The following is a 20,940-nucleotide window of genomic DNA, read 5'->3' as shown; positions in this document are numbered from 1 at the left end:
GTAATGAACTAACTATTACTCAGGTGTAGTCTTGTCTATATGTATCTGCAGTCATTGTGGAACAATCATCATTTTATTGAGTTGACATCGTCCTGGCTTGCACACAACTTACTGGCTTTCAATAAGCAATTAATTATATAATCACTGAACGTCAGCAGAAACTGTGTATCATAATTGTTAACGTAGTCATCATGGAGATATCGTTGTCTGGCCATCAAATTTGGACTGCTGTTGCAGTATCACTTGCTACGGGTTTATATGTCGTTAAAAGGTATTACGCTGGTGGAGTATGTCGTAGCCGAGCCAGCCTGGAAGGCAAAGTTGTCATTGTCACTGGTGCCAATTGTGGTATTGGGAGAGAAGCTGCTCAAGATTTTGCTCGACGTGGTGGTCGCGTTATTTTAGCCTGCAGAGATCAATCCCGAGGTGAAGCTGCCATGGAAGATATTCGCCGCGCTACTGGTAACAACAACGTTATCTATATGCATCTTAATCTAGCCTCATTTAAATCCATTCGCAAGTTTACTCAGGAGATTATAACCAATGAAAAAAGCGTTGATATATTGGTTAATAACGCTGGACTAGCTTGCGATAGAAAATTGACTGAGGATGGGCTGGAAATGATCATGGGTGTCAACCATTTTGGTCATTTCCTACTCACCAACCTTTTACTCCCTAAAATTAAGGAAAGCGCTTCAAGTAGGATTGTTAATGTTGCCTCTTCGGTCTATGCTTTTGTAAAATCAATCAATTTTGATGATATCCAAAACGAGAAAAATTTTAACAATTTTAATGTCTATTCTCAAAGCAAATTAGCTAACATATTATTTACACGTTCACTGGCCAAAAAATTAAAGGACACCCATGTTACGGTAAACGCTTTACATCCTGGAGCTGTTAGAACTGAAATATGGCGAGGTGTAAATATTTTAAAGTATTTTTGGGCCAGGCTGGTCATTTACCCCATTGCATTTATATTTTTCAAATCAAGTTATGAAGGTGCCCAAACGACGATACACCTTGCTGTTTCAGAGGAAGTTGAAAGAATTACTGGACAGTACTTTGTGGACTGTCAGATTAAAAAATTACAAGATCACGCTCTCGATGAGGAAGCAGGGAACAAACTCTGGGATATCAGTGAAGAGTTAACAGGTCTAAAATGAAAAATTTTATATAACTCTCATAAATAATGGTATTAAGGAGTAACTTTTACATAGCTATCGAATCATACCAGAAGTTTCCATAAGATAAAATATCTAGTCTTATCTAGCAATGCATTAGTAATTATAATTATTAATATTAATTTTTTATCTATCACGTTTTACAAGTTTTAATACTGATAATTTATGTTTATATCGATTTACTATAAACTGACTGACTTTTAATAAAGTTTGGGTTCAGCTTTGTCTAAAAGAGAGACTGTTGGTGTTGTCGTAGTGTAGGTTGGTAAATGTCGGGAAGAACAAACCTGAAGTAGTGTTAGTATTTGGAATAGTTCAATTTTTTTCTCATTACAAATTTAGATTTATATATTGTGCAATGAAATTGAAACCGCACCGTTTATAAAGCAGTTTCACAGAGATGAACGGAGATCTATATTCCATGATATTCGATATGATACAAAACATTGTATTTTTTTAACAATAAATATACCTTAGACCAATTCTACAGTATAACAGTAGTTTAGGCGGCTAAAAGTAGATCTGTAGGTATGAAAAAAAGTGCAATTATAGAATGGACAATGCTAGGTTAATGACATCGATAAACCTATATACCGAAAATTATCTGGGCATTGAAGTCCTATGATGTTGTGGTGCAAATTGAATGAGTGATTTATTAATGATCTCGTTACTAGTTTAAATCCTTCCGTAATGACTGCTATAGTGCTTCAATATTATGATACGAGGAAACTGCATTTTAATAATTTTGATTATTCTATAATAGAACTCAGCGCGTACTTATAGCTATAAGCTCTATACGGTATCAACAGTCGTTAACATATCATTGGCAATAATCCGATCTATGTACTATTTCTTGAATTCTTTTCTCTACTAGAAGCATTACTGAATGGTAGCGCAGATCCATGCCACTCAAATGTGATATTTTCATTTGTGCTGCAGCTAATTAAGATATTTCATCAACGTGTATTTCCAACTACCATGACATTAAACTTAATTAAAGGCCAAAATTGATATTTATGACAAATTTATAATCTCGGAATATGTAATGCGTGCATGATCAATTAGCTAAAAGAGAATCATATAAACTACCTGCGCAATCTATTGACTTCTCGTTATATAACTAATAAATAATTCCAAGAGGAGTCACCCTCATCCTGTTTAATTAAGAATTAATCAGCTTTTAATGTCCTACTAGCCAAATCTGCGATACATAAAATTATGATATTATTGAATAACAGGAGATAAATAGATAGTTTAATACGTTTTATCGCTGTAACTTAATTGTTTCCTTTAAAATTTGATGTTAAAAATGAAAGCAGCTTATTCTCTGGCCTTTTCATCAGAATTATATGCATCCATCAATTCAGGGCCAGCAGGACAGTTGATTCAAGAGAAATCAGAAATATTTTGTGGTTTAAATTCAAAGCAATGATTGAGATGATTAGCTTTATAGCGACTAATAACAGAAACGAATTAATTTACCATTGAGTGTGCAATAATTGATGTTTGATTTATTATTACCAATTGACATTACGCAAATTAAAACTCCACGGAAGATCCGGTCATAATTATACTTAATATTTGTATTTATCCTGCATATCAATACTTTATTGGTAAACTAAATAATAGCTACCATGATAATTTACTGTTAGCCAGCTTTTAATTCATTACAGAATATATCCTTGTCAGATAAACACTAAAACTTTTTATTAGAGATAATAGTTTTAATGCAAATCTCAGTTTTGCTTATTTATTTCAAGTAATTGACGCAAAAAATTAGTAAACTCTACATTTACTAGCGTAAAAATATAACAGTAATCTCGCAGTCGATATATTCTCAGTAATTTAAGTCTTAACGAAAATAATCTTAAGTAATGAAATTTATTCTATTAATTTCTTGCTATAGTACTAGAATTATAGCAATTATTATAATATTGCCTACTCAAAAATATTAAAAAATGATGATAGCACAGAATGAAGAAAGAATTAATGAGTAAAGTTTATATAACTTAAGAAGATTAATATAGCACAATAATATTTATGATTAATGCCTTAATCTAGGCTGATTAGTTAACTCGAACTGATTAATTTAATTGCACTATCTCTATCAGTAGTCTAAATAAATTTGATATTGATATCCTCTTTAGTTGCAGTCTACATTAAGGACTGGATGACCCAAACAGCATAAATAGCGGGACATCGCTAAAAGTTTCCTATTATTATTTTAGTATTTGTCATTACATGTAACACTTGATAAGCTTATGTGCAGGTAACTGATAGTTGGCGAGAAAAGTTAGGGCATATATGGTTAATTAAGGATGTGGAATCTTCAAATATCATTGCATTCTCGTGTAATAATATTCCTAATTCGCAATACAACAATTTATCAACAGGATGATATAATCCTTATAGATCACTTAATCCGCCGGTACAGTATGTTAGAATGCTTAGAAAATTTTCTAAATTCTAGTTTTGTAACTCATTTTGCTTTATATTATTCTGCTGATCTTTTAAGAAAAGCAAAATATTTGACGTTTTATGTATCACTAATTATGAAGTTAATATTAATATTAATTATCCAAATAATTAATTATATGTAACTAGAAAATTTATTTTAATCTACGCGATAAAATGTAATAATGCTAAAATCTACTTCTCTGCTTCTACCGGTATATTGTTTTAAATAATGTTATCTATCCAACTAGGATGGGTTACATTCGAAATTAATATTTTCATAAACTTAACATTGTAATTATGGATCAAACGGTGTAATTATATATAACATATATAGTAAGATGTACATACAAATTATTAAATTTTGCTCTATGGTCTGATGCAGTCAAGTATGGGTAGGTGCTAATATCAATGATAACATGTTTACTTATCATTTATGTGAACCTTCTATCTTTAGGACCGAGCTATTAATTAATCTAACCTTTATGTTTCAACTTTACATTCCATTACTCACCTTGATTTGCATAAATCGATCGAACAATAGCTGATCATGTTGCCGACTTCGCCAAGTATCCCTTTAGTATTTTAATTTATCATCGTTAGTTACATTATTTCGATAAGTCTTAGACATCTAACCTAATTGTCTCTTATCATAATTATTCTATCTTTAACGATGTCATCCCATAAGTATTAAATTACCGGTAATTAAAAATACCCCTACCTTCATTGTTTTTATTCATTAAATTCTGCGTAAATTTTAATTGATTTTACATTGAGCTGGATAATAGACAATAATAGTAGTTATACAATTAATGAAGCTAGAATCAACAAATCGCGTGAAACGATTTGACGATTGAGATTATTAGTAAAGCGATCTCGTGATTTTTGAACTTTTACCGATCTATTAGAAAATAGTACAATAGTATCATCCAGCCACAGTATATCGCTCTTACTATTGCAATCAGTTGTTTTCTAATTTTCCAAAATTGTAAGTATATTATTGAGAGTACATTTTAAATAGCCATATTAACTTTTCAGGATGAACAATTCATAATAATCGGGAAGTGTTTTTAATTAATCATTAATGTTGCTACTATAAAATTTTCGAGTTTGCTAAATTGATACCATATTATTTTTGTTTAAAGATACCTACCTTAATAATTAATTAGTATAGCTGGAAGAGATTAATGTAGTTGCAATAACGATAGAGCCAATAGTGGTAATGTATATGTTTCCGTGATTCAAACTAGTAAATATAATTTAACTGGTTGAGTTACCCAGAAATATTATTCTCGACATACCAAAGTTATGCGTATACGAATGCAGATAGATTTAAAAAAAAAATGACATGTATAGCCTTATCGTTTTCATTTCTAATTGAAAATTAAGATTTCCATAGGATTTGATTGCTTGTAAGTCATTTTCTCATATTCTATCAATCGTTGGTAGCAATAATCATATAATTGATGCTTGCAATTATACGATCAAATTTTAATATAATAATGCCAAATAAAACTCAGATTAAAGGAATGAAGATAAGTGAGATCAATGATTCATAATCGATCGCTTGCTGAGAATGCCTCAAACAGCTAAGGAAGTAGACAAGTAAAAATAGACCAGAGTAGGTTCTAGCTAAAGCGCTTCATCGTTCTGGCGAATTTGTTTCAGACAAAACTGTATATTTCTACTGACTATGAACATTTAGCCTTGAGAATGAAATCCGGCGTAGAAAATGACAAAAACAATAAGATTTAGACTTACAACATATCAATATTACATTGTTACTTCTGCATAAATAAATTTTATGTTTCATGCAATAAGATAGTTTTCCTAAGCTAAGCTTCCTACACTAGACTATGGTTAAGTTTTGTAGACATTATACATAAGTTGTTTTATGATTCAATAAGTTACCAATATGTCACGTTTCATCCGTTTTAATTTTAAGCACTAGAACGTATAAATACGTAAATGAACAAAAATTATCATAAATTAATTGCGTCATTGTTTTAAATAATCAACCAGTCTGAAATTAAGTAAGCTAAAATTGAGAACTTTAATGACACTATACAACTACCAATACGTCTATGTAGCTCACTACTGTAACATTTCATGTAGCTTAACGCATCAACCTTTAATATCATGTTAGGCATTTAGCTAATCTAGGGCTCTCTTGTCGCCATCATCTATAAGGATTTCTTTGTAGAAATAAGAATCTTATTGGTAAACAATTCGATAAAGTTTATTAGCTAATTAATAAAATCTTTTAAGTGTCTATAAATATCATTTGAGTTTTAAACTTTAACTTTCTTACTATTAGAGATTCCAATATGAGACTTTTTGCTATCCATTATTTTATTTTTTCATTCTTTTTGGTATTATTTTGGCCGAATTTTACTTTAAGTAATATCGTTGTTAACACCGATCGTGGACAAGTTATTGGAACAATGGTAAATTTATATGGACAAGATATTTATATATATCGGGGCATACCTTATGCTATGCCCCCTATTAATGAAAGGCGATTTCAACCACCAAACGAATTGCGTATGAATTGGACTGGTGTTAAAAATGCTAGCCAATATTCAGCATCTTGCCCGCAAAAGACACCTATATCTTGGCTAGATCAACAAGATTCATCATCTCAAATTAATGAAGACTGCCTATATTTAAATGTGTTTACGCCAGAGCCTAGTGTTGATGGCAATCTCTCTGTCCTGGTCTGGATTCATGGTGGTCGATTAATTGTAGGTTCTGGGGCATGGTGGCAAGGCCAAACTCTAGCCGCTTCGGAGAATATTGTTGTTGTAACATTAAATTACAGGTTAGGCATTTTTGGATTTATGTCAAGTGGTGAAAGTGGAACGCAACGAGAATTTGCGGCTAATAATGGTCTCTTGGATCAGCAATTAGCTCTAAAATGGGTAGCTAAAAATATTCAACGATTTGGTGGCGATCCAAAAAGAGTAACGATTGCTGGTAATTCTGCTGGCGCATTCTCTGTGGCTTACCATACTATCATGCCCAGTAGCTTTCCATATTATCGTGCAGTAATCATACAAAGTGGTCCATTACTATTAGATATTGGAAGCTATACGCTATTGCAAGTTCAAGCACAGTTTAATCTGTTAGCGCAAGTAACGAATTGTAGTCGAAGTTCCACCCAGCTTAGTTCTACATGTATTAAGGAATTATCAACTGAACAGTTACTCAATGCTCAATTAATACTCTTAAAAGCGAGCTTTTTTGCCTTTAAACCAGTTGTCGATATGGTATTACTGCCAGATAATCCGGTTACCTTATTGAATAATAACTCGTTTAATAAGAAGATAAAAGTTTTAACAGGTATAACTAAAGATGATGGAACGCTTTCCTTCAATAGTTTTAACGGATTACCACATGGCATAGACCGAAATACTTTTAAACAACTAGCCCAAGCATCTTATGGAAGCTTTGGTCAAAATGCAGTTAATGCTATTATATATAAATACAGCGATTGGCATAATATTACCTCACCAATAGCTAACCGAGAACAGATGGGTATAGCTAATACTGATGCTGTATTTTTAGCGCCAACTATACGATGCGCAAATCAATATGTTAAGCAAGGATTGCCGACTTATTTTTATGTTTTTAATCGACGTCCAGCTAATTCCATCTACTTTCCAGAATATTACGGTGCTACTCACGCTTCAGAAATTTCTTATGTGTTTGGATATCCTATTAATCCACCTAGTTCGTATCCGGAAAAATTTGTTGGGATTGATCAAACTGTTAGCAAGAAAGTCATGCGTATGTGGGCAAATTTCATCAAGACAGGGTGAGCTATATCGATAATCCCTTAGGTTTGATATAGCAATTGAATTCATTAAGTACGATTTATTAAATTTTTTCTTATTTTTCTTTTAAATATTTAGAAACCCTAATGATCTATTAACTTCGCCACAATGGCCACAGTATGACTTGATCAAGAAAGGATACATCATGATTTCCAATTCCACGACTGCTGGCAATGATTACAAACCAGCTGCATTGGAATTTTGGAACAAATACCTGCCTACTCTTGCAGCAAATTCACGCCCATGCTCTACAAGTAAACCTACAAATTACCCTACAAATGACTCCACAAACAGGCCGATTACTGCTTCATTTATTTCGACTGAGCAGAATACGATCTCATCTGAGACTGCCTTATCTCAAGTTATCTCACAACGTTTATTTATCGCTACTGTTGCATTGAGCGTATTGTGTGGTGTCTTCATGTTGACAACAGTTATACTTGCTGTTATGTTATCTCGTCGTAAAAGTCAGACCATAACTAAATTTTAAATGCAAATTTTATAAGTACATTCAATATCCAGACGCTTTTAATATTGTCAAGTATTAATTTGCGATAAGAATTATTTGACATAATTATTGTTCGGTCATAATGTCCATATCTGTCTAAGTAATATTTTTCAGTTTCTTAACTATCAGACGTATTACGTCAATTTTAGTATATTACAATTTACAAGAAACTTAACGGTTTGAGTAGATGAACTGCCATTGCTGCTTAATATGAAAGCTTGGCTAACTAAAAATATTAAAAGCTGAAGTAAACTATCTTAATCATTTAAGTTACTGCATATATTAATGTTTCTAGCACATTATGTTATGAAAATATGAAGAAATAGCATTTCAAGTAGTATTCAACGCTCGTAAGTTGGGTCGTAACTAAGCCAATAGTAAATCTATATTACGGTAGACAGATAGATATAATGAAATTAATATTTGTTTCATTAATTTTTATAAGATAATTAGTTATGATTTTAGTATTATAAAGAACTAAAAATTCCTTTATAATTTTAATTTTAAGCTCAGTGTACTTTTATTATTCAGTATAAGTACTAAAGACTTTTCTAAATAAACATAAGTTGGTAAAATGCTATCCTCTCAAATAGGAGCGATCGTTGCACGCATTTCATATTGTAGTAGTAAAAACTTATTATCACAGATCAGGCTTTCACAGTAAGTTGGCATATTTGTCATGTCTTGCATACACATTATTACAGTATTTTTGATCACTGTGAATACGGATCGCATTTCAAAAAGGTAGATTGCAAATGGCATTCTATCCAGCAAATGTTCTTATTTTAGATCCATTCTGATATGATCGTAATCACTGCTTGTGATTATGATATGCAATTCTTCTGCAATTACGATGGTAGCAAAATTTATTGGGATACGTATGGAACAGATTTATAAATAAAATAATTATACAACTGCTATGAGTGCTAACATAGTCCAAAATGTAATTCTAATTGATAGGTTATAACTTCCTATGCTACCGGTGCATCGCCTCAAAACTAACACAATAGATTCAACATTGTGGAAATTTGTGGTTTATTGAAATATCATGGTACTCGCAACTGGCGAGTACAGGATTTGTAGGAGTTGGAATAATTTTCTATAATTACGCATACTTTAGATATACCGATAGTGTTGCAGACGATAGCATTATTTATCTCACACAGATACGTCAAAGCAATTTTATGTTCTATTGATAGTTATAAATTCAGTGAGGATTACCTGAAATAACACAATTGATAGCGCATAACGCAACATGAATATGAAGTCATTTGTGGTGGAAATTTTCATTGATAAGTAAACTGAAGCTTTGATGCTGTACGTCAGAAAAATGTATTCGATCCATAAATTAGCCAATGATTTTTTAATTTTAGTACATCGCGTATTGCTATGTGAAATAGCGGTGTCTGTCATTAATTATTCTTATAATTTCCTAAGATATGCTAGGCATTACGGTTAAACTGATATTACATATGAAGCACAAACACTGATATGATACATTAACTACGCGTTGTTCCAAAGGCTAAAATTGCGCATTGGTAGGTATATTATTGAGAACTAAGCTGTTCTGTATTTTCTTGTTCGGGAGATTCAAAGCTACTTGTCCGACCACGTCTCCTGTTAACTCTGTTTGGATTAACTCCTGTCTTTCGAAAGTGCGCTCTTTCTGCTAGATAACTTTCTTTACACTCCTCGAAGAAAGCTGGATCTGTGTAGCTATCATAAATTGATCAAATACCAGCTAAATTAGCTTACACAACAGTGGCAGTTTATATGTTAGCAAGAAGATCTCTACATTTTGAGATGTTTGTGAAATAATGACTTAATAATCATTTATACACCAAGAATTACCATGACCTATTTTTTAGTACAATGTATCAGATTATGAATTACTAAGAGTAATATGTTGATTTCCTAGGACGGAAGGTGAAAATGAACAGCAACTTTATCTCCTAGAAGTAGTAGCATCAATAGGAGATAGTGGAATATAATGTACTTACTACTTGGCTAAACAGTCGTTCATCATCTTCACTTCAGCTCGGCAAGCCCATGCTGCTGAAACAGTTCTGCCCTTACAGCAATCGAAAAATTCTACAAAATATCCATGAACATAATAGAAGCATATGAGTTGATGGCTAGAATAAGGGCCCATCTGTAGCTATGACACATATTGGTCTATTGCTGAGTGAATGTTTGATGTAGGATATTACAATCAATGTTGTGAAGACTACCTAGCTTACTCGTATACAAGTCTGCGAAACTGTTTATTATAAGAAATAACGAATACGCGTGTATTGCAACGTCCTTTAGTCTCGCTTGCTTATTAATCCGTTGATCATAACTGTAAAATAGAGTTTATAACAAGGCAGTGGCGATATGATAATAACGAATACGACTAAGCATGATCTTGCAAGCTGAGTAAAAGACGTGCAACCAACCCTTGCATCCATTGACTTCATCATGCTCGTCCTAACTTACGTACTTTGAGCTTGGACGTTGCATAGCTTAGCAGCACGCTTTCTTATTATCTGAGGAATTAGTACATTTTCTTCAACATGTCTTAAACTTCGATCTTCACTATCATCAGTCGGTTTTAAAGGCATTTTGCAATCTCTTTCCGCTGCTCTCCCACTTCCACTACCGTATCACGAATCTGTGCTCAACTGGGTGACAAGTTGGTGACAGTGCAGTCCAGTACTGTACGGGTATACTGTACAGTGTACAGTGTACAGTAGGGACCATACCGTACAGTACTGTACTGTAGTAGTGGACACAGTCCAGTTACTGCCAATTTTACAGTACTATGCGTACTGTACACTGTAAAGAAAGACTTTGCACTGTAGTCATCTCCATAGCCAATGATATCACTGTACAGTACGTACAGTACTTCAGTTTCGAACTGTACACTGTAGGCTTAATGACTACTGTGTACTAAGTTCTACTGACCCTAACCCTAACCCTCCTATTACCAGAGACTACAGTACTCGAAGAGAAAATTCCCTCCCTTCCCCCTCCGATTTCCAACTCGAGAAAAGAACGAATACACTCAGAACAGTACACTGTAATGCGTTTCAAGTGGTAGCAAGAAGTCCGTGTAAACAGTACAGTACAGTACACGTTTTAATTATTTGGGGGTGAAATTTTCTCTGTACTGTACAGTACAGTACAGTACTGTACACTACAGTGTACTGTACGTACTGTGCACTGTGCGTTCTTCTCTTTTTGGTCCCTAGGCCTGGTGAGCTACCATGGCACACAAATGGTAGCAACAATACTGTACTGTATAGTACAATAAAATTACAGACTGACAGTGGTGACACTACTTCGACGTCAGTCTGTATACAGTACAGTATGTCATACTGTATATTACAGTACATGTACGTACTGTACACTGTGCGTTCTTTCTTTTTTGGTCCCTAGGTCTGGTGGCGACCATGGTGCTGGTGCTAACCATGGTAGCAACTAGACCTGACGCAACTATATAGTATAATACAATGTGACCGTGGTAAGTCTACTTGGAAGTCAGTCGAAGTAGAGTCCCCTCTGTCAGTCTGTATGTCATACACTGTTAAGCGTTTCAGCTGGTAGCAAGAAGTCAGTGTACAGTACTGTACTGGACTGTACAGTACAAGTTTTCGTCATTTTAAGGTGAAATTCTGTACACTTTACTGTACAGTACGTACTGTGCACTCTGCGTTCTTTCTTTTTGGTCCCTACAGTACAGTACTGTAGGTCTGGTGGCGACCATGGTGCTGCTGCAACATGGTAGCAACTATATAGTACTGTATAATGACAGACTGGCCGTGGTGAGTCTAGTTGGACGTCAGTGGAAAAAGGCCTGTGTGACGGACTGCGCGCCTGACTGCACGCGCGACTCTACTTCCAACTTCATGTGTTCAAAAGAGTGAAGTGCAAAGTGAAAGAAAGGTTTCCTTCTCTTTCTCACTGGTCAAGTAGTTTAATTTCTTGACAGAATCGACATCGATTCCTGTCTCTATTTATCGTCCTGCAAGTAGCAGAACTAGAGTTCTATTGAGACGCCTTACACACATTGAAGAAGTTAAGAAAATGAGCGCTGTTATCCAAGGTAGCAACGGTAATAATAACGACGATATCCAATACAAGCGTTCAGCAGATGATGGTATGTACAGTGGAGACGACACCAGTCTTGTAGTCCCTTGTATAGCTATCGACTCTAGGCGATACTTGATACACAGTCAAGAAATGATTCTTTCATTGAAATTGTTGATCTATGCTCCAATCCATTGCAGGCACAAATAGTTGTAATGTTTGCCAAATTGTACAGTAACTTGATTGAGATCATTGACAATGCTATAGCTTCAGATGGATCACACTATACTGTACTATAACGAGTGGGCCCCATCTTGAAATCATCTCTTTTCTATTATTATAATATTAGGAACTGGAGACGCTCAAAGAAAAAGAAAACGTAGAAGTCGTTGGGCTTCCGAAGAATCGAAAAGTATTCTACCAGGCATGCCCACAGTCATCCCGACAAATGCTACAGAGGATCAGAAAAAGCAATACTTGTGTGAGTATCTGTCCAAATTTCTCTACAACTTACTCCAACCCGTACAATACGATAGGCCTATCTACCTCATTCTACAAGTGCAACTACTTTGTTATGATATCATTCTATTCATGCCCTCTCAAAGTAGAAAGACCAGTTACGGATTAGTTGTTGTTCTAGCAAATATCCTAGTAATAATTCACTTCACTGCCATGATATGCCATACCGTGCTGCATAATAAAGCGTTGAAATTAAAAGAGTAGATAGAATAGAGTGCTCGAGTTGTTCAAATGAAATTGCATACGCTCTTTTACTACTCTTTCCAATACATTCTAAGTGAAATTGTAATGGATGAATTTCCAGATTGAAAACTTTACCATTCTATTTAGTTAGTACTCATCTATAACTTAGGATCATGTTGGTAGACTTCTACATAATGGCTATCATTAAAATTATTTGAAGGGAATTTGCAGCTGGTGTAATGTCTGCGAATGTCTGACACCATTGTTAATTCTAAAGTCATCATTATCTAAGTTAACCTACATTTACGCATACAGCTTGCGTATGAATGATCTCTAAGTTCATTCATAAATTTTGGTGACGGTATTAATGGACATCTGTAATAATGATTCTTACTACATTATGTCTACCCTACTCCCATATCTCGTTTAATTGTGCCTTGATACATATTATCGAGGACGTCTAGAACTTTAGAAGTGTTTTACTGCTCCTCTACGTCAATGAATGTAGCATATAGATGCATACATAATGTTACTCCATAAAGGGCATGCTAGTTTTTGCTTTCGTAATCGAGTATTAATGTGAAAAGTAATACTACAATACAAGGTAGTACACATCAGAATATGGCTTGCTGGATATACCTTCAGTTTATTCAGATTAGACATGGATATTTACCCACGACGTAAATACTTATCTTATTACGACATGCTTATAGTACAATATAGGATAGAAGAAGTTACGAAAATGTTAAGAACTGGCGATTTAGGTATTCCGGAAAACCCAGAAGATCGGTAATAGAATTAAACGCTTATTTATCCCTTTTTATTATGAAATACGAAATGCATCAATTGTTATAATCAATTGAAAAATCTTCATTGAATAAACAGTTCCCCGTCGCCGGAACCACTTTATAGTAATGATGGTAAAAGATTAAATACCAGAGAATTTCGTGTAAGGAAGAAACTCGAAGAAGAAAGGCATAGTGCCATACAAGAATTATCGGCCTTGAATTCAAATTATAAACCTCCTGTAGATTATCGGTATAAATCTATTTTAGTAATGACACATTTTATTGATTTCAATACAATATGATTCAAGTACAAAATTTTGACCTCATTTTATTAACTGATTCACATCATTCATTCAGGCCGCCGGCTATTAAGGTCCAAGATAAGGTGATGATCCCACAGGATGACTATCCTACTATTAACTTTATCGGACTACTTATTGGACCTCGGTAACTTTAATAAGACTATTAAATTAATGACTTTGCTGAGGTTGTCAATCTTTTATTGTTTGGACTAATCATGTATTCAATATTACTTTTTCATAGTGGAAACACCTTGAAGAGAATAGAAAAAGAAGTAATATTACCACCACATATGCCTAATTATACGACTTACTTTCTGCTTAATGTTTTCTATTTTCTTTATTTGTTTTAGAGCAACTCTAAGATAATGATACGAGGAAAAGGCTCAACAAAGGAAGGAAAAGCACAATTATATGTAAGGCAATCAAGACTGTTACAGTATGATGCAATGACTTAACATGCACTTGGTTAAGACAAACAAGTTTTAGAGGCTTTATTATGATTCAGTAATCGTTAGAGAATAAATTAGATATTATGTACTTATGCTACTTATTTATTGTTGTAGCCGAATTCTGGTGAAGATGAAGCTTTACATGCACTGATTACTGGCTCAACCGCTGACGGTGTTAAGATTGCCGTTAACAAGGTAGTCATGAACCAGTAGTGATACATATTTTACGTCAATATGTCTGCGAAATTTTTGACCATACTTCTGATTGGGAGATATACTACTAGAATCACTACTATCATTGTAACTAAATTTTATTATCTAACTACAGATACATGAAATAATTCAGTGCGGTATCGATTCTCCGGAAGGACAAAATGATCTAAAACGTATGCAACTTCGTGAACTAGCTCAATTAAATGGCACACTGAGAGAAGAAGATTTGAATAGGTATGCATAACTTCTTACAAGCTAAACTTATTGTTTGATTATCCCTGACTCTATTTATGATTCAACATAGATGTCGAAATTGTGGAGCCACTGGGCATCGTTACTGGGAATGCCCAGAGCAGCGAAATCTTACAAGTACTATCGCATGTACCATATGCGGTGGTATTGGCCATGTAGCAACTGATTGTAAACAAAAGTAAGAAATAAATATGTTTTATTATTCTATAAAGAATATATTACACGATATTCTAGATATGTTACACTTCCTTACTGGTTTAATTAGAAGTAACGAAGAAGGTGGTAACGAGCCAGTAGAACCTGTTATCGATAGAGAAAAAATGGATAATGAGGTATGGGTACCTTTAAGTTTAGTAACGTACTCGATTATTATAGTTACATTGGCCATCTGTTGAAGTAGTGATACTCTCGATTTGGTAGTTATTAGTTTACTTGCAATGATATCCAACTTAACCACTAAAGAAAGGCGTAACTTGATGGTAATTGATTATCACAGTACCTATCATTGATGGCCGAACTGGGTGAAGGCTCTGCCCCTGAAGAAATTACTAAGAAACCAGATACTACTAGTGCAGCGACATCTACTCCTGCTACTAATCTTAATACCGTAATCACAACTGCTACTATTGCAACTACTACTTCTACCACAGCAGTTCCTGCACCTCCAGCTCCTGCTCCTGCTCCTGCTCCTGTTCCTGCTCCTGCTCCTGCTCCGACATCTGTACCTATTAGTGGTGGTCCTCATCCAATGCCTCCAGCTTCAGGGATGCCTATGACAAATATGCCTATGGTACAATTCTTTCTCATAATATAGACATATTAATATGACACGATATTATCCATTTTAAGAATATTTTCTCTAATATAATCATAACTACAACCTTTTTCTTAGGCCCCTGGTCCTCCCGGTTTTGGTGCTTTCCCTCCGTATGGATATCCGATGATGCCTCAACCTACGTGGGGTGGTTATCAACCTTGGGGATATCCACCAATGCAACAACCTCTACCACATGGTCCATCAGGTAGATCAACATTTGCTACATAATCGTTTACTTATTTATTGTCTTTATCAAATGAAAATAATATACGGTACATTATTCTCTTCAGTACCAAGCGGTAACCCCCCTCCTCCTGGTTTAGCTGCTTCGGACACAAATCCATCGGCTGTACCATCAGCTCCTTGGCAACAAGGTTCAGATGCTGATTTATGAAGATTAGATGAAATCTTTTTAAGTTTTTGCTACAACCGCATTGAATTTTATCATCACTGTTTCTAAATTTAATAATACCATACCTCTATAAATCGTAGTTATTGGACAATTATAACTTTAATTAAATACTTAGAAGTTACTCTTTTAATTTAATTCTAGCCAATGTTCCTAATCCAGGTGGTGCGCCTTGGCTTCAACCTGGTGCTGCAGCGCCTGGATTTGACTCAAAAAATGTCACTGCTCCTCCACCTCCTGGTACCGCTCCATGGGTAAAAGATTATTACAACTATTATTTGTCATTAAACTGACATGTTGAAACTTCTGATGTGTGAATTTACTGTACTTACTCTATAGCAACAGGCACCACCACCACCTCCGCCACCTCCTCCGGAACCTTAGTCTTGTTTGATAGTATATTATCGCCTTAGATTACATACCTACTATAGCAAATCTAGGATAAAAGTCCAGCTATTTGTAAACTGGTACAGTACTACAATTTTTAGTGAAAATAATATGTAAATAAAAAGTTAGGGTTATCATTACGGTTTCCTTCCATTTTCAAAGCTGTTTAATATTCTTTTGAATTCTAACACTTTCACTTGATGATTATGTCGTATATTGATAGCAATGATTTTGCATTCTTGAATCGTAATATGTCGATGTTATACCGATCTACTCTCTTTTATTAGACAAATAAAACATAAATTCTTGTGATGAGCATAATGGTGGATAAATGCCTCAACCTAATCGTAATAATGATTCTTAATTATCTGCACACCTACTACCCTACTTTGAAGATATATAAGTATTTCCGTATAACACTAGTACTGGATTCAGTAGCAAATTATTAGTAAGTGTCGTTTCAAGCCAACGCTCTCCTATCTGTTACTATAGCTAATTCCTTGCCTATTTCTACGGCCTGCAAAACTTGTTCTGGTCTTGCAGTCGATACGACTAGCGATTATTAATCCACTACAATATACAGTAGGTAATTATCGACTTGAAATTGGATTCCAATTTCAAGGAAAAAATGTTGGATTCGTTAGACTTGATATTAATCGCCGAGTTTCATAAATCGACTCCATTTATTTTTAATTCTATTATCGCAGGCCAATGTAGCTCTCGCCGGAATTATTTATCGACCGACGTTATTATTGCTAGGTTAGATGTTCAATACTGTGGTACGTTGCGAGATTCTTTAAGTCAGTTCATTCGCTTCCGGGAAGAAAAGTACCATCAAATCTGCCGTTGTAATAATGATGAGTCTCTGCACAGTATGCATCGCTTTTCTAATATCTTTGAAGACGTTAACAGCATAAGCGATCACTCACTACCTGGTAAAAATATTTATCGAGCTGAGAAACATCAACAATCCAAACAGAAGTTATTCAAAGATAAAGATGTTGATGCCAAAAGTGATCGTTATTCCAGTGATCTGATTTTTAATAGTCAAAATACGCAAATTGACTTCATCCAAGAAAAGAGAGTTGTTAATCTTGGAATAGTTCAACAAGGTTTACCTCACTGGATCATCTATATCCCTATTGCTCTCTACAGTAAAAGATTTCGTCAATTTCTACAGTTTATTGTAGTACTCTATACACTTTTCTCGGTAGTTTGGGCGACATGGCAATTATATAAGAATGTCTCTTTTATTAAAGTTTCATTACAACCTTTAGTTATTGCTATGGGCCATTACTTTGATTATTTCATTTCCTTCGTGGACCAGACCCTGTTGAGATTTACCCACTATTGGCTTAAATGCTTTAAACCGGTGTGTATATTGTTTACTTCTGCCTTTCCATGGATCTCAATTTACGACTTTATTGAGCAGTTATTGTTTACGATTCTAATTGATGAAGAGACAACCGACGCTTTAAGTAATTTGTGGCGATTACTAAAATATTTACTGAATTTGGGTATCCATTCCTTTCGCGGTATTGTATTTGTTTTAGAAGCGTTGCGTGTAAAAAAATTACTTGGTCTGCTATTCGACATTATAGCCAACATTCGAAATAATATAAATTCAACATCTATTCCAGTGTTGACAGTTAAAGAGCAGTTAGCTCTTATCCGATCTTTAACAGTTAATCATATTCGCTCTCTTTACTTCGGAATTTTTACAATTGTGCGGTATGCTTTTAACTGGCGAAAATATGGCAGGCATAAAGTAGTTACTTGTAACATTTCTGAATCTAGCAATTAATTCAGAGTTTGAAAGGCTCTTTCATGTACGTTAATATTTCTGAATTGGCAATTATGCTTTCATGAATACGATTACCGAAGTGAAATAATTCAGTTTCAGGCTGCTAAAATGCTCGTACCAATAGATAATATTCAAAATAAGGTAGATGATCGTCAGTTAATACATTGCTACAGTAATTGGAAATTGTTAGTGAAACACCTTAACATATCTCGAACTTATTGCTCTGCAAATTCAATTTTATACTTATTCTGTGCGATTTGTGTCGCTAAATAAGGACGATTTCTTGTAAACATTGGTATTATCCATGCAAAATGATTACTGCTAATACACACAATCGATTATGGCTCGCTATAAAGTCATAGCGAAAAGGCAGTTACTCATGAAACCTGTGCACATAGTGCAGTAGATGCTTGATTGCCATAGTTCGAGATTAAATGATCAATTAATAGTAAGGTTTGTGATTACGACACTGAAAGATTGCACTTGCAATCTTAAACTTCATATAATAACTAAGAAGTATATTAATTATCCTGTTATGAATGTAGAGCGCATAATTTAATTGTTTTTTGTGTCATGCACCAGTAATTTCGATTGTACAATTTAGAATGCGTAAAACCATTCTAATAGGATTAGTACAGCCTCAATAAATTGGAACTTTATCTAGCTTCTGTATTATAACATTGCTCCAGCAAAATCTAAAGCTTGAGGCAGAACTAAGCTGCATAGGCGATTTCTTAGCAAAGCGAATTATCACAGGGTTGATTTCTCGCATCGTCAAATGTAGGAGATCGAAATCAAACATAACAGCTTTATTTCAATAGTATTTTATTTCCAACATTCCACTTGTAAAATATACACAAAGATCTACCAGAATGAAAGAACAGAAACGTTCTACATTTTACTTTGTTTTCTTCGATCTGATTTTCTTTAAATAGAATTCCAATTCTTTTCCTTCCAGTATATAACCATCGCAACGACCGCACTGGCCAGGTCTGGACGCAACACATGCTACAATAGGTTGTATTGGATTAATGTTATGTTATCAAGTAATGGCAGTATTAACTTGTGTACATTATTTCATAATTTGATCGTACTACATGTCTTACCATAAATACGTCCTGTACCGAATTGTTCTTCTAAGGCAGAGGCGATCTTGGCAAAACGTTTTCTGGCTTCCAATTTCTTTTCTACCCTCTTAGATCGTCTTATCTCTTCAGTTTCTTCCGTAGTCTACATAGGCATATGAATGGCGGGTTCTTAAATGTTACATGTACGCGTATACAAATTGAAGTAGCATCGTAGTAATACCTGCTGTTGTTTCGACTTTTTACGTACGATAGGGATATTGTAGTGGCTCTCATACCTGTTAAGTCGAATAAAGGTAGTTAGTACTTGAAATTATCTTGTAGGGCGCATCATTATTATCTTAGACGAGTTAAAATTCACTCTATTGACAGCCTACTTATTATCTAGGATAAAATATATGACATAGTACGTAAGTAAGCATTAATAAATACCATTGCTTAAAAGGAGTAGCGTCGATTTGAACAATGCAATTCTTAACCAAAGTCTTTGTACGAACAAGTTCGTTGTTGCTAGCATTGTAGACAACATCTAATATACGGCTTTTGCGGCTGATGGCTACATTAACAATTTCAATCTTGTCAGATATACTGGTCTTTCTATGCTCAGTAAAAGACAAGGAATTTAAATAAGACTGTCCTTTTAGTAAGTACTTACCTTCCGAAGCCCATGAATAATTTCCAGTTTCTAAACGTAGAGCGCGGTATTTGTAATTTCCACCGCGAGTTCGTACGGTATGAATACGCTTAGCTCCCATCTAATAAGAATAAAAGTAGTATGACAATTAAAAAGGACGAAATAGCTTTGTAAAAAAAAAGCACAATCAAGACTGAAACTTATAATAACGACAAGTGATCCGTGAAGCATGAAAATACTCTAAAAATTACGCCTTGCGAGAGATAGATACCTCAATCAAATTACTTTCTACAGTATTCCCTACCCTTGATTCTAACAATTTGGTGTAACACTTCACTTCACGTAAAAATTAAGTAGCATTTATTATTTTCAACTATTTAAATTGTAAGGTAAAATACCAGTATTTTATCATTTCAGAATTAGTACTGCGTCGATTGCTTCTGCTAATAAGGCCAATATGCATGATATTTTTACACTGCAACCGCAGGGAGCTAAAAAATAGCATAGTCAAGGCATGCTAAAAAATACTCTAGCCAACTAGCGTCGTAAATCGTAGGGAGTTACGGTTAAGTATATAGTAGAAATTTTATGCCCAATACTACGAAGGATAATTTAATACCAGAGTAGTTCTATCGATTATTATTTGCTTTTATCAAGAGTTGATAATTAAATAACAGATCGACAAACCTTCGTCATAGCAGGCTGTCGGCCTAATTCGAACTTTCTCTTCTTACGAAGAGGGGCTTTTCGCCCACTGGTACTTCGCCTTTTATGCCAAGAGTCACGAGAAATACCTGCGTTAATCATACAATAAAAATTAATAACCCTATCGTCATCAGTATTTGAATATGACATTAAATTGGCGTGTAAAGGATTGCTAAAACACTCAAGTCTGCAGAAATAGATTTGCTCTTTACTCAATATTACTAAGACATGCACAAGGTCAAACTTATCCATCATATCGGACACCATCATTTACTATCATCAAAATATATGATCAACGTGCATCCTGTTTAAAGAAACTGCAACTACTGTCAATTATGCAGTA

At 34.4% G+C, this 20,940-nt stretch overlaps 6 protein-coding genes across 6 annotated transcripts; 4 read left to right on the top strand and 2 right to left on the bottom strand.

The window, feature by feature from the left end:
- Nucleotides 1-191: 191 nt before the first annotated feature.
- TRIADDRAFT_32037 (uncharacterized protein) lies at nt 192-1,163 on the top strand (the record flags this gene model as incomplete). Its single annotated transcript, XM_002117095.1, has 1 exon — nt 192-1,163. The coding sequence occupies one exon, from the start codon at nt 192-194 to the stop codon at nt 1,161-1,163; it is 972 nt and encodes a 323-aa protein (XP_002117131.1).
- A 4,799-nt stretch (nt 1,164-5,962) lies between these two features.
- TRIADDRAFT_61104 (uncharacterized protein) lies at nt 5,963-7,961 on the top strand (the record flags this gene model as incomplete). Its single annotated transcript, XM_002117094.1, has 2 exons — nt 5,963-7,452; nt 7,550-7,961. 2 exons carry the CDS (start codon nt 5,963-5,965, stop codon nt 7,959-7,961), a joined length of 1,902 nt encoding a protein of 633 aa, XP_002117130.1.
- Nucleotides 7,962-9,526: 1,565 nt separating this feature from the next.
- Nucleotides 9,527-10,582, bottom strand: TRIADDRAFT_61103 (uncharacterized protein; the record flags this gene model as incomplete). Its single annotated transcript, XM_002117021.1, has 3 exons — nt 9,527-9,695; nt 9,980-10,070; nt 10,462-10,582. The coding sequence occupies 3 exons, from the start codon at nt 10,580-10,582 to the stop codon at nt 9,527-9,529; spliced, it is 381 nt and encodes a 126-aa protein (XP_002117057.1).
- A 3,322-nt stretch (nt 10,583-13,904) lies between these two features.
- TRIADDRAFT_8175 (uncharacterized protein) lies at nt 13,905-14,730 on the top strand (the record flags this gene model as incomplete). Its single annotated transcript, XM_002117093.1, has 5 exons — nt 13,905-13,987; nt 14,084-14,114; nt 14,193-14,255; nt 14,406-14,486; nt 14,620-14,730. Coding segments are annotated over 5 exons (369 nt in total), but the record flags the coding sequence as incomplete, so codon positions are not given.
- A 2,267-nt stretch (nt 14,731-16,997) lies between these two features.
- TRIADDRAFT_61101 (uncharacterized protein) lies at nt 16,998-18,758 on the top strand (the record flags this gene model as incomplete). Its single annotated transcript, XM_002117092.1, has 2 exons — nt 16,998-18,100; nt 18,719-18,758. The coding sequence occupies 2 exons, from the start codon at nt 16,998-17,000 to the stop codon at nt 18,756-18,758; spliced, it is 1,143 nt and encodes a 380-aa protein (XP_002117128.1).
- Nucleotides 18,759-19,071: 313 nt separating this feature from the next.
- On the bottom strand, nt 19,072-20,699 carry TRIADDRAFT_32098 (expressed hypothetical protein; the record flags this gene model as incomplete). The annotated part of the gene is made up of 6 exons (XM_002117020.1): nt 19,072-19,181; nt 19,280-19,403; nt 19,482-19,536; nt 19,691-19,814; nt 19,914-20,013; nt 20,580-20,699. 6 exons carry the CDS (start codon nt 20,697-20,699, stop codon nt 19,072-19,074), a joined length of 633 nt encoding a protein of 210 aa, XP_002117056.1.
- Nucleotides 20,700-20,940: the final 241 nt, after the last annotated feature.

Source organism: Trichoplax adhaerens, genomic scaffold (genome assembly GCF_000150275.1).
Source record: "Trichoplax adhaerens TRIADscaffold_21 genomic scaffold, whole genome shotgun sequence".
NCBI classification, from domain to species: Eukaryota; Metazoa; Placozoa; class Uniplacotomia; order Trichoplacea; family Trichoplacidae; genus Trichoplax; species Trichoplax adhaerens.
The sequence above is the reverse complement of the archived record's forward strand: the minus strand, read 5'-3'. Positions and strand labels throughout refer to the sequence as shown.